Genomic DNA, 12,807 nt, shown 5'->3' with positions numbered 1-12,807 from the left:
ACCTGAAGAAACATTTCCTGAACAAACAGTAACGTTGGCTGGAATTCAAATGATTACAAGGACGTGCGTTGTGGACACTGTTGAGAAATATTCATATGGTGATGCTGGTAATATAGGACATGTTTATTTAGTTTTAGAGGTAAAGCTGTAGCTTTTAGTTTATATACTTCGAGTGAAAGTGCAGTGACATTTTAGAATAAAAGTGATAAACTAAAATGTTTACAGATGTTCCGTAACATGAACTCTAAGCAGATACAAAATGCCTTTTTTAATACATAAAAAATATAGATATATATTTAAATATTAAAAAAAGAAAAAAAAAAGAAAAAACTGATATATGCTGTGTGTTTCAAACACATTTTTGGCCATTATTTATTTACGTTAGCAATTTATTCCTCTCATTTTTGGTCCCAACAAGCTATTTTTACTTTCTTTTTACTTTTCTTTTTTTGCTCTTCTTAATTTTGTTTGAGTTTTTACTTTGGTCCATGCTTAGATGTCTTTTATTAATCAAAGTTGGGACTTTGTTAGTGACAAAAAATGGTAAATATGCAAAACTGTTTTATTGATTTCTGTGCAAACAAAAGCAAGAAGTAAGCTTTTTCTTACATATTACATTATTGTCTTTTTGCACAAAGCAAATGTCTGCTAGACAAATTATTTTTGTCTTGTATTTTGCAACAGAAATCTGAAATCGTCTTAGCAGGTGTTGACGTCGGAAATCACTATAAATTGAATGTAAAACACATCCTGTATCTTTAAATCATGTCTCGATACCATGCAACCGACCTATACTGATTCCTATATATATATATATATATATATATATATATATATGTGTGTGTGTGTGTGTGTGTGTGTGTGTGTGTGTGTGTGTGTCTGTGTGTGTGTGTGTGTGTGTATTTGCACTTCATTTCTAGTAACCCTGTGTAGTCATACTATACTGCTGCACCACAGCCCTGAATAAAACAACATTTCATTCCACTGTATACAAGTGCTACAGCATGAATGACAACAAAACCCACTTTTCCTGATTCAGCTTGAATGCTTTGCTGTCAAACTACTTTTCTAATCCAAGCTGGCAGAGGGCCAGATTTACTAAATTTAATGTCAGAATAAATATCTAATGTTAGAATTCTAACTCTAATGAACTCCTGGTTTGATTGAAGCCATGAGCAAATCTAAATCTGTGATCAGAGCATCTCTACATGTTTTCCAAGGCTTTTCAAGTAAGTAATGGTCAAGAAGGAGATTGTTATTGTGTGCAAACAGCGCCATCTTGTGTGTGATAGTGGTATGGGAATGCCTACCATGAACGGTATTGTAATGCTGGATATGTACTGTAGGGTGCATTAAAGATTTATTTTTATTTGTCACATCTACAGTTACATAGAATATACAACATGTAGTGAGATGAAAATCCAACATACTTCTCCCTAGACAATCCTTAAATTTAATGTACAATTATGTGTATTACATGTAGTAACAATAGATTATAACATACAAATTTCAGTCAGAAACTCATTCATTCTCTACCGCTTATCTGAACTACCTCGGGTCACGGCAAGCCTGTGCCTATTTCAGGCGTCATCGGGCATCAAGGCAGGATACACCCTGGAGGGAGTGCCAACCCATCGCAGGGCACACACACACTCTCATTCACTCACGCAATCACACACTACGGACAATTTTCCAGAGATGCCAATCAACCTACCATGCATGTCTTTGGACCGGGGGAGGAAACCGGAGTACCCGGAGGAAACCCCCAAGGCGCGGGGAGAACATGCAAACTCCACACACACAAGGCGGAGGCGGGAATTCGAACACCCAACCCTGGAGGTGTGAGGTGAACGTGCTAACCACTAAGCCACCATGTCCCCCCTTCAGTCAGAAACTGCACTTGGGGACTGCATGTCACTATTAGTTCTACTTGACCTTAGTGCTGCATTTGACACTATAGATCACAACATTCTCTTTAGATCGCTTACAAAATTACACAGGTATTCAAAGACATGCTTTAAGTTGGTTTAGGTCCTTCCTGTCTGATCGATACCATTTTGTAGATTTAATGGAGAATACTAGAGTTTATTGCCAGTTAATTATGGGGTCCCTCAAGGATCAGTTATAGGTCCTCTGCTTTTCTCAATATACATGCTTCCCTTAGGGAACATCATTAGAAGAAATGGGATTAGTTTCCATTATTAAACTGAGTTACATATCTCACTAAAACCAGATGAAATATCTAAATTGTGCCTGTGCCTATCTCAGGCGTCATCGGGCATCAAGGCAGGATACACCCTGGACGGAGTGCCAACCCATCGCAGGGCACACACACACTCTCATTCACTCACACACTACAGACAATTTTCCAGAGATGCCAATCAACCTACCATGCATGTCTTTGGACCGGGGGAGGAAACCGGAGTACCCGGAGGAAACCCCAGAGGCACGGGGAGAACATGCAAACTCCACACACACAAGGTGGAGGCGGGAATCGAACCCCAACCCTGGAGGTGTGAGGCGAACGTGCTAACCACTAAGCCACCGTGCCCCCCTTATCAACAAACTAATATATTAAAATATTTTTTTTTTGTGTGTGTGTGTTAACTTTCTTTTCAAGTTACATCTTTTTTCTTTGGTTTCCTTTCCCTTTTTTCGCTTCTCTCTTTTTTATTTACATTTTCCATATGTATGGTGTCAAAAACCAGAAAACCCAAAACACAAAACAGCACAAAATGCTAACGATATCGTTTGAAACTACAAACCCCATCGAGCACCACAAACCCGGAAGTGTTCGTGTTCGGCGCCGTAGCTGTGTTTACTTCCGGACTTCCTGTATATGGCAGGTTTGGATAAGAAGCTAACGACGACCTCGGTGAGTCCTCAGCGACAGGAGCGTTTACGAGGAGATTTCACAAGGTTTTTGGAAACAGACAGACTCTTTAAGCTCGAAGGAAAGCTTTAGGAGAGGAAGAAAGTAACCCCCTCAGTGCCACCCTTCGTCTATACGCCAAAGTCAATGCGCTCCATCATTAAGACCTGCAGCTGCTTCACCGGCTGTTTACAAACGCGTCTTATCACCAACACACACTGATTTCTGTTGAATTTAAACCTGTGTTGGTCGAGCTGCTTCCTCTGAGGTGAGAAAAGCAAAATAAGAAGAAGGAAAGGGGACCAAAGTGTGTCCATCGACCCCCTTTCCATCACTATGGACTGGTTAATGGGGTGAGTACTGTTTTTATTTAGATTAGACATAACATAAACATGTCATGCATCCGGGAAGACAACAGAGCTTGTTTTGTAGGAAAGCAGGTAAACAAACAAACAAACAAACAAAACAAATAAACAAAAAGTAAAAATATCAGTGATGATGATGTGTTACTTCTTATTTAACAGGATAAGAGCCATATTTCTTTCCCTCAGCAATCTTCATCCTGAATCAGACTCAGAATCAGAATCGGGTTGATTGGCCAAGTGTGTTGATGTTGACACACACAAGGAATTTGGTTCTGGCTGTTTGTGACTCTCAAAAGTACAGACATAAATAACACTATACTATACAAACTATACAAGACAATGCAGACGAAGAGATACAATATAGACAGAATGAGTATTAAATATGAATATAGAATATGACTGATCAGTTATGTACATAAAGTGTAGGAGTGCAAATAACAACGTTGTGCAATATTATGCTTTTTGTACTATATACAGCAGCAGTAGTGTGTGTGTGATATACAGATGATGTGATGACTGACGGTTCTGATAATGCAGTGCGTATAGATATGAAGCAGTGAATATAATTATGGTGAGTTGTTGATCAGGGTGATTGTCTGGGGAAAGAAACTGTTCATGTGTCTGGCAGTTTTGGGAAGCAAAGTTCTGTAGCGCCTGAGAGAAGGGAGGAGCTGAAAGAGGTTGTGTCCAGGGTGTGAAGGGACAGTGGCGATTTTTCCTGCCCGGTTTCTGGTTCTTGTGTTCTAGTCCTGGGGAGTGGGCAGGGGAGCACAAATAATTTTTTCTGCTGTTTTAACTGTGTGTTGCAGTCTGTTACTGTCCTGTTTTGTTGCTGCACCAAACCACATGTGATGGATGTATGTGCACAGGACAGATTCAATGACTGCTGTGTAGAACAGCATCAACAGCTTCTGTGTTCATCCTTCATCCTTCACCTTCATCCTCCTCCAGCACATCATGACATATGATTCCTCCTAAATCTAACCGTCTGGCTATTTACACAGGGTTTAAATAAACAAATACAACTTAACCTGCTAATTTGTCTTGCAAATCTATATTTTGTTCCTGGAGAACCTGAGAGACCCAAGACGTCCCACACGGGCAAATCTTCCCGTAGCTATTTATAATCTACATCTCTGAGCTCTTTCTTAATGCGCCTTTTTATTTTTTATGCCCTTCCTGTTCCAGATGGATTAGTTAGCAGTCAGATTTTTAAAAGCAGTTCAGTTCAGTACACTCGACTCCAGTCTATCGTACAGTCGAGTGCAAAGGTTTGCATACCCTTCAGAATTTGCATGTTAAGCTTGTTCGTGTTTTCATGAGTGCTCCTTTATTATCGCATAGAGCCCAAAGAGTCAAACTTTAGATCTTAAAACCAGATCTTAAATTTCTAGCAATGCGCAAGCCATATTAATTTTTTTCTTCTGAAAATAGGGATGTAGTAGCTTTAGTGGTAAAGTTGTTGGACTACCAACTGGAAGAGAGTTCGAATCAGAGGTCTATCAAGCTGCCACTGTTGGGCCCCTGAGGAAGGCCCTTAACATTCAATCATGTCGCTCTGGATAAGGGCGTCTATCTAATGCCGTAAATGTAAAATAGTTTGAATGATTCAGACGCAGCATGTGGTCCTTCGGTTCCCCGCTGGCAGCTTCCTGTTTCCTGTTTACCAGTCAAAAGTAAGAAGAGTAGATGTGGTGTCATCTTATTTTGTCATACACTATGTATGTAGGGACAATATGTAATTACGTATAACGTAAAAGATTTTAAACGTTTTTTAGGCCGTTCAGCGGTAGTACAAATACCTTGACTCAGCCTAACGACTAAGTTAGCAAGTGAATGAAGTGATTAGTGCATTATATCAGTTTAACTGTTTAGCTGGAGATGATACACGTCTGCTTTGTGTCATTGCTCAGTATATGATGGAAGGAAGGAGGAAGGTAGAAAAGAAGAAAGGAAGGGAAGGAAGGAAAGAGGGGAGAAATGGAAGGAAGGAAGTAAGGAAGGAAAAGAAGGGAAGGAAGGAAACGGAAGAAAGGAAAAATGGAAGAAAAGGAAAGAAAATGCCTTAGAGTTTGGCAGATTTTATACACACACTTACTTCATTCAAACTTTCACTGTAAATTCCGTGTTTAAGAGGTTCAATGTGTTTGAATATGTAACATAACATAAAGGAATGTAACCGAGCGACATGTTACACTTATGAGGTGTAAAGATTTCAACTCAGACACCAGATCTGATGTTAGCTGATTTGTGTGTTTGCTGCATGGTGAGAGATGATGAGAGATAAACCTACAAAAGAACGCACAAAATCTGCCTGAATGTTTGCACGTGTTGACGTCTTTAATGTTTTGTTAAACCCCGTCACACTTTGGAAGCCACGTTTCATTTGAATTTTACACCATCTTGTGTAAAAAAAAAAAAAAAAAAAAAAAAAGCTTGAGCTTGCTTACATTTCTGAATCACAACATACAGCCTCTAGAGTGCGTGCATGCATGCGTGTGTGTGTGTGCGCGAGCGTGTGTGTGATTCGGCTCTGGTCATGTCCGCTCTTGACCGGTTACACATCCAGTATCAAGCTCTGACGCAAATGGGTCACCCGTGGTATCATCTGTCCAGCATGCTTGCTTGTGCCTGCGCCTGTAATTGTGAAGGAAGAGAAGTGAGGATGGCAGCAGGTCAGTTCTCCCAAAGCAGAATTCCAGACATCTAGCAGATTTCGATCCCTAATAAAGTGACAGTGTTGAGGGGAAATAACTTGAGGTAGAAAACCTGTAGTGGAACATTATTTAATGTGGGTGATAAGATTGCATAATAAATCATTTGTGAACTATTTAAGGTGGAGTAATAAAGGTAGATATTATTTAAGGAGGCATTGTTATGATTTTTGACTCAGCAATGTCAGAAGTAACCACACTGGTACACAGTCTGGTCGTCGCTGAACAATTTATTTACCTTTAATTATCTTTAACAGTGCTATGAATTGCACATTATAAGTTAAAAGGAGCAGAATGTAAAGCAGTGTGTGTCTGTGCTCAGTGCTCACACAACCCAAGTGCTGTCAGGCTTGCTGGACTCTCTGTGCTCTCGTTTCCCTGCTCGACGCATTCAAATATATCTGTGATCACCGGGTGTAAACTTTTGCATGTTTTGCATGTGATAGCTTGGTGCAGCTTGATATGCGAAAACACTGAAAGCACAGAATATTAGCTGTGTGCAGCTGCCTCACCATCACCATGTTTTCCTTATTTTTTTTAAATTTTATTTTATTTTTTTATTTAATTTGTAAGTTATTTAGAATAAAAAAGGTGACTTTCAGGCCAATTTACTAAGCACGATGTTTTATTTGATCTTTATTTATTTATTTATTTTTTTAAACATGTGTACATGTATTCATTTATTAATTGCAGTGTAGAATTTTTAGCATTATTTTTTTTTCCCCCAAAATATGTAACGTGTATTAATTTATTAACGAATTAGTAATTAATTAATTAATTAATTTATTTATTTTCCCATTTTTTTCCTCTCTTCTCTCCCAGAGAGAAGTTTTTCTCTCTGATGTTTTTTCTGCACTCCCTCCTCTTCCTGGCATGAGCACAGCTCTATGACTAAGTTGAAGGATGCTGTTTAGTTCGAAAGTGCACTCCTGAGCTTCCTCCTCTTCCCAGAACAGAATACGATGATCTGATGGCTTAGAAGAGTGCAGGCTTAGATGCGGACGCAGACACCTTAGTAAGCTGGATGTAATGGTTCTCTCTAAACACTAGACACGTGACCATCAACAGATGGACACCTGCATACATAATCGAAGGGATTTTATTATTATTATTATTGTTGTTATTATTATTATTATTATTATTATTATTATTATTATTATTATTATTATTATTATTATTATTAAGTTATAGGCTTATATGCTGTCCCAGTTTGAGATCTTCAGGAGAGCACTGGTCACCATTTCTCATTCCTACACATAGCAGTAATATTTTAAGTCGGGAGAGCTTGAGAAACAGGTTTCCGAGGGCTGTTATGTGAATGAAAGTTGACGCAATACATTAATTCTTGTAGTTAGTGTCTGTAATTAATTCTTTTCAAATTAATCTATTTTTCCGTTGTTCCTTCATATTGTTGTATTCATACGTTTCGGTTATTGTTTAACTCGATGCAAGTTTTAATTCCGTCGTTTCTGCTTTCTATCCCTCTGTCTATTAATTCATGAAGATAATAAACTACGATTCGAGGTCAGCCAACCACGAGTGTCTTTCAAACTGCTGCTCCTGCTGCATCACAGGGCGACGTAACACTCCGAGGAAGTCGCTTTCTTCCTCCTTCCTCATACACAAACTCACAGACATCCACAATTGTGTCGCTGCTGTCTCTGTGTATATCCATTCATGTAGCTGTCTGTCTGTCTGTCTGTCTATATGTCTGTCTATATATGTACAGTTCATCTGTGCTCTTTTATCCTGTCTGTTTGTCCATCTGTCTGCATATCTGTGTACCCACCTGTCTCTGACTATCTGTCTGTCTGTCTAAATATGTCTATTAATCTATGCTCTTTCTTCCTGTCCGTCTGTCTGTGTCTATGTCCATCTATCTGTATATCTGTGTACCTACCTGTCTATGAATGTCTACCTGTCTGTTTCTCTGCCTGTCTGACTGTCAATATGTCTGTTTATCAATGCTCTTTCTTCCTGTCTGTCTGTCTGTCTCTCAATGAGTCTCTCGATATATCTGCTTGTCTGTCTATATTTTAAACTGTGTCTGTCTGTCTGTCTTGTCCATCTCAGAATGTCTGCTTTATCACCATCTGTCTGTGTATTTCTGGCCATCTGCACATCAGTCTGTCTGCATGCATGCATAGAGCTGTGTGTTTGTGGTGTGCAGACTCAGCCATGTGTGACACTGGGATGAAAATATATATTTTATATATAATGTGTGTGTGTGTGTGTGTGTGTTTCTCTTGTAACACACGCACATATATATATACCTTTGTGTTGCAAAAAAGCACACGCACGATGCCAACTAAGGCAGCCTTGTCCATATTATATTTTAGGGCTTATGATAAAGCTAATTTCATGTCAGTTGTTTATATTGTGATATTAATCAGCACATTCCCACTCACTGCAACCACCTTGCCACTTGAAAGCCCATAAGTACTTTTTATTTTCCTGTTTATGGAAAGCGTAGAAGCCATGTGAATGCTTTTGCTGTTAGGTCAGCATGCTCCGTGTTTGCTGGGTTCCATCTGAACCACAGTGTTTGTCATCAGAAACGCGAGTAAAGGTCACGTCTTGGCATCGTGACCAAATATCTGCAAGCTTCTCTCTGTCAGGGCAGAGTGTGAGCGATAGACAAGTGTGTTCTAGCGCAGTACGGTTGAATTCTTGTTTCTGATTGGCCAGAAGGTGTTGACTGATTTTGTCAATCCAAATAATTCTAGGGTAATAATAGGTTAAATGCCCAAATATTTCCTTAAATATTTAACAAAATATCATGTTTTGAGGTTGTGTAGTTTATTGTATTGTTTATTATTTGTTAGATGTTAATGGAAGGAGTCTCCGGTGGTAGTGGTTTGTTTTTAGGTCCTTAGTCAGGAAGTAGCTGCGTTTTTATTCCTATAATACGAGAAAGACAATAAGAGAGACCGGTGATGGTTTTATGTAAGATTATGTGTGTGTGTGTGTAGTAGTAGCTGTTACAATGGAAACTCTAACCTGCTTGAAACATTTGCAGTGAAGCCTTCTGACCAATCAAATTAATGAACTCAAAGCATATCAATTTGACCTCCAGTCCATCGGTGCATTATCCGGAGATACGACTTACAAGCCGCTAGCTAGCTCACATTTCCTTTGTTATTGGAAATAATGTTTAGAAATAATGATAGCTTTGCTGGTTAATATTAACAGTTAGTTGGCAAAGAGTTAAATTTTTTATTTGCCCATGTTTTAAAAACTGAGCATTAGTTAATTAGTATTATAAAGTAATGATTCATGGAGAAAGATGAGTACCGATTACGATTTGTATAGAGACTGGGGATTTGTGTTTATTAAATGGCAAACAGATAATGTTCATAAATAATAACATAATCCTATTCAGTGAAAAATTGTCAAGTGAAAATGTGCTGTGATTTTGGAACATGCCAACCGAGCACCAGCTCAGCGCCACCTCATCTATCATGCAGTGGTTAAGGTTTAGAGTTGGGTTTTAGTTACTGATCATAGACCTGCATTGCTGAGAAAGCTCTGCTCTAATCACTCGATCCAGACCGAGAGCTGCTAGGACATCTGATCTGAGCATATCACTAGTGTCTGACACAAGCAAGTGCGTTAATGCTGAGCGATGATCTGGCTGAACGAGTTCTGTTTAAAAAAACATGACGAGAACTCTGCCGTTCCTGCAGTGCAATCTGCCGAATAAAGCGGACTTGCTCCAGCTGGCTTTCTGGACTTGTTTCCTGTTTTGATCAAATTAAATGTTAATGAACACACAAGCTGCACTTTGATCTTGTAGCGTGCATGTGATTAAAAGACAAACTCGGCTAAAAGAAATCTTGCTTTAATTAGCAAATGTATTAAATATACACTTTTAATGATTCGCTTACAGCTTTTTGAGTGAGGGTGTTAATACTTTTGCTTTTCATCCAGCTTGAGGGCTTGGGGCTGAGTACAGTAGTAGAGTATGTTTGTTGGGCCTTTTCTCTATGCAGTTATTGGGTATTTGGGTTGGGACTTGGCTAAGTACAATAGTAGAGGCTGTGGGTTGTGACTAGGCTGAGCATAGTAGTAGGGTGTTTGGACTTGGGAGAGTACAGTAGTAGGGTCTTTGGACTTGGGAGAGTACAGTAGTAGGGTCTTTGGACTTGGAAGAGTACAGTAGTAGCATATTTGGGTTTGGACTTGACTGAGTACAGTAGTAGGGTATTTGGGTTTGGACCTGGGTGAATACAGTAGTAGGGGGTTTGGACTTGACTGAGTACAGTAGTAGGGGGTTTGGACTTGGGCGAGTACAGTAGTAGGGGGTTTGGACTTGGGTGAGTACAGTAGTAGGGTGTTGGGGTTTGGACTTGGGTGAGTACAGCAGTAGGGTGTTGGGGTTTGGACTTGGGTGAGTACAGTAGTAGGGTGTTGGGGTTTGAACTTGGGTGAGTACAGTACTAGAGGCTGTGGGTTGTGACTAGGCTGAGCACAGTAGTAGGGTGTTTGGACTTGGGTGAGTACAGTAGTAGCATATTTGGGTTTGGACTTGACTGAGTACAGTAGTAGGGTATTTGGGTTTGGAAATGGGTGAGTACAGTAGTAGGGGGTTTGGACTTGGGTGAGTACAGTAGGAGGGGGTCTGGACTTGGGTGAGTACAGTAGTAGGGTGTTGGGGTTTGGACTTGGGTGAGTACAGTAGTAGAGTATTTGGGTTTGGACCTGGGTGAGTACAGTAGTAGGGGGGTTGGACTTGGGTAAGTACAGTAGTAGGGGGTTTGGACTTGGGTGAGTACAGTAGTAGGGGGTTGAACTTGGGTGAGTACAGTAGTAGGGGGTTTGGACTTGGGTGAGTACAGTAGTAGGGGGTTTGGACTTGGGTGAGTACAGTAGTAGGGGGTTTGGACTTGGGTGAGTACAGTAGTAGGGGGTTTGGACTTGGGTGAGTACAGTAGTAGGGGGTTTGGACTTGGGTGAGTACAGTAGTAGGGGGTTGGGGTTTGGACTTGGGTGAGTACAGTAGTAGGGGGTTTGGACTTGGGTGAGTACAGTAGTAGGGGGTTTGGACTTGGGTGAGTACAGTAGTAGGGTGTTGGGGTTTGGACTTGGGTGAGTACAGCAGTAGGGTGTTGGGGTTTGTACTTGGGTGAGTACAGCAGTAGGGTGTTGGGGTTTGGACTTGGGTGAGTACAGTACTAGAGGCTGTGGGTTGTGACTAGGCTGAGCACAGTAGTAGGGTGTTGGGGTTTGGACTTGGGTGAGTACAGCAGTAGGGGGTTGGGGTTTGGACTTGGGTGAGTACAGTAGTAGGGGGTTGGGGTTTGGACTTGGGTGAGTACAGTAGTAGGGGGTTGGGGTTTGGACTTGGGTGAGTACAGTAGTAGGGGGTTGGGGTTTGGACTTGGGTGAGTACAGCAGTAGGGTGTTGGGGTTTGGACTTGGGTGAGTACAGTACTAGAGGCTGTGGGTTGTGACTAGGCTGAGCACAGTAGTAGGGTGTTGGGGTTGGGACTATTTTGAGTACAGTTGTAGGATGTTTAGGTTTGGATTTGGTTGAGTAGAGTTACGGGGTATTTGGGTTGGGATTTTTAGGAGTACAGTTGTAGGGTATGTTGGTAATTTTGTTGAGTACAGTAGTAAAGTACTTGAGATTTGTATGTCAACTGATTACATACAGTTGTAGGGTATTTGGGTTAGGATTTTGTTGAGTACTGTAGTGTAGTAGGATATTTGGGATGGGAATTGGCTAAGTATAGCAGTCGAGTATGTGTGTTGGGATTTGGCCTAGGACAGTAGTAGGGTATTTTGGTTAGGACTTGGCTGAGTACAGTAGTAGATAATGTAAGTAGGCACTTGGCTGAGTTATTTGATAGTTAAAAAAATAAAGCATGTTTGAAGAGATAATTGGCAGTTTTGGGATACGTCTGCATTCAGTGAAATTCTCTTAACGCACCTGGTCTGCATGTATAAGTTTGATTTGATTTGATTTGATTTGATTTATTTATTTATTTATTTATTTATTTGAGGTGTGTGAGACGTTTAGGTGAGAGCCGCTATTAACACGCTCAGTGACTTGGAAAAAAAAAAACAAATAGTTAAAACTATTTCACCTCCTTCTGCTTCCTGCTTCAAGTCAAGCACCATGTCTTTTATAGAACACAGTGGAAAAACACAGCCACAACGTACTTTCACCACCAGTTCACCTGAGTCTGGCTGAGGATGTGGTGACACACACACATCCTCTAAAGGGTGTGAAAACTTTCAGTTTTTTCTTCTTATTAGAATAAAATTTCGTTACAAATTTTGGGCCTGATCAATACGAGTTTAATTTTGAGCGTCTGTCCGTCCGTCCGTCTGTCTCTGTCTGTCGGTCTGCACAAATAAATTGTGAACCTTTTTTTTACTCCCATGCCTAACAGTGTGCTGTTTTCTCAAAACGTCCACAACAAACATCAGAAACAGGAAGAAAAAGGTGATCTCAGTGACTCCGTCCATGACATGCCATGTCATTCTTGCCCAGATGTGCTGGTGTGATTATTTCAGAGACTGTAAATGTGAGATTTTCACACACAGCAGTCTCTAGAGTTGACCCAGAACGGCACAGAAAACATTTCCGTGGTGAGAAGTGATATGTTTTTGAGAGGTTGTCAGATGTAGAAAATAGCTAGACTGGTTAAGCTGACAGGAAAGCTCCAGTCAAACAGATAATCACTCTTTACCACCGAGCAGAAAGGCATCGCAGAAGGCTCAAACCTTGGTGCAGATATCCATCCTCTTGTGGAGACTAAAGCCTGGCCAAATGTCACCTGGTGTTTTTGAATCTTCGACCTGTCCGACTGCCGTCACGTGATTGGCTGATCGGATAAGCAGTTGTACA

General features: G+C 40.5%; 1 protein-coding gene across 1 annotated transcript in view; it reads left to right on the top strand.

Annotated features, from left to right (window-relative positions):
* The first annotated feature begins 2,836 nt into the window (after positions 1–2,836).
* Positions 2,837–12,807, top strand: part of mob2b (MOB kinase activator 2b) — a 42,415-nt gene continuing 32,444 nt past the window's right edge. The window contains exon 1 of the mRNA XM_060877440.1: positions 2,837–3,225. Within this exon, the coding sequence (XP_060733423.1) occupies positions 3,209–3,225 (17 nt within the window). The 5' untranslated portion in view covers positions 2,837–3,208. The remainder of the gene's footprint in view (positions 3,226–12,807) is intronic.

This window comes from Tachysurus vachellii, chromosome 9 (assembly GCF_030014155.1).
Source record: "Tachysurus vachellii isolate PV-2020 chromosome 9, HZAU_Pvac_v1, whole genome shotgun sequence".
NCBI lineage: Eukaryota > Metazoa > Chordata > Actinopteri > Siluriformes > Bagridae > Tachysurus > Tachysurus vachellii.
Note: the sequence above shows the minus strand (reverse complement) of the source record. Positions and strands in the feature narration are given on the sequence as shown.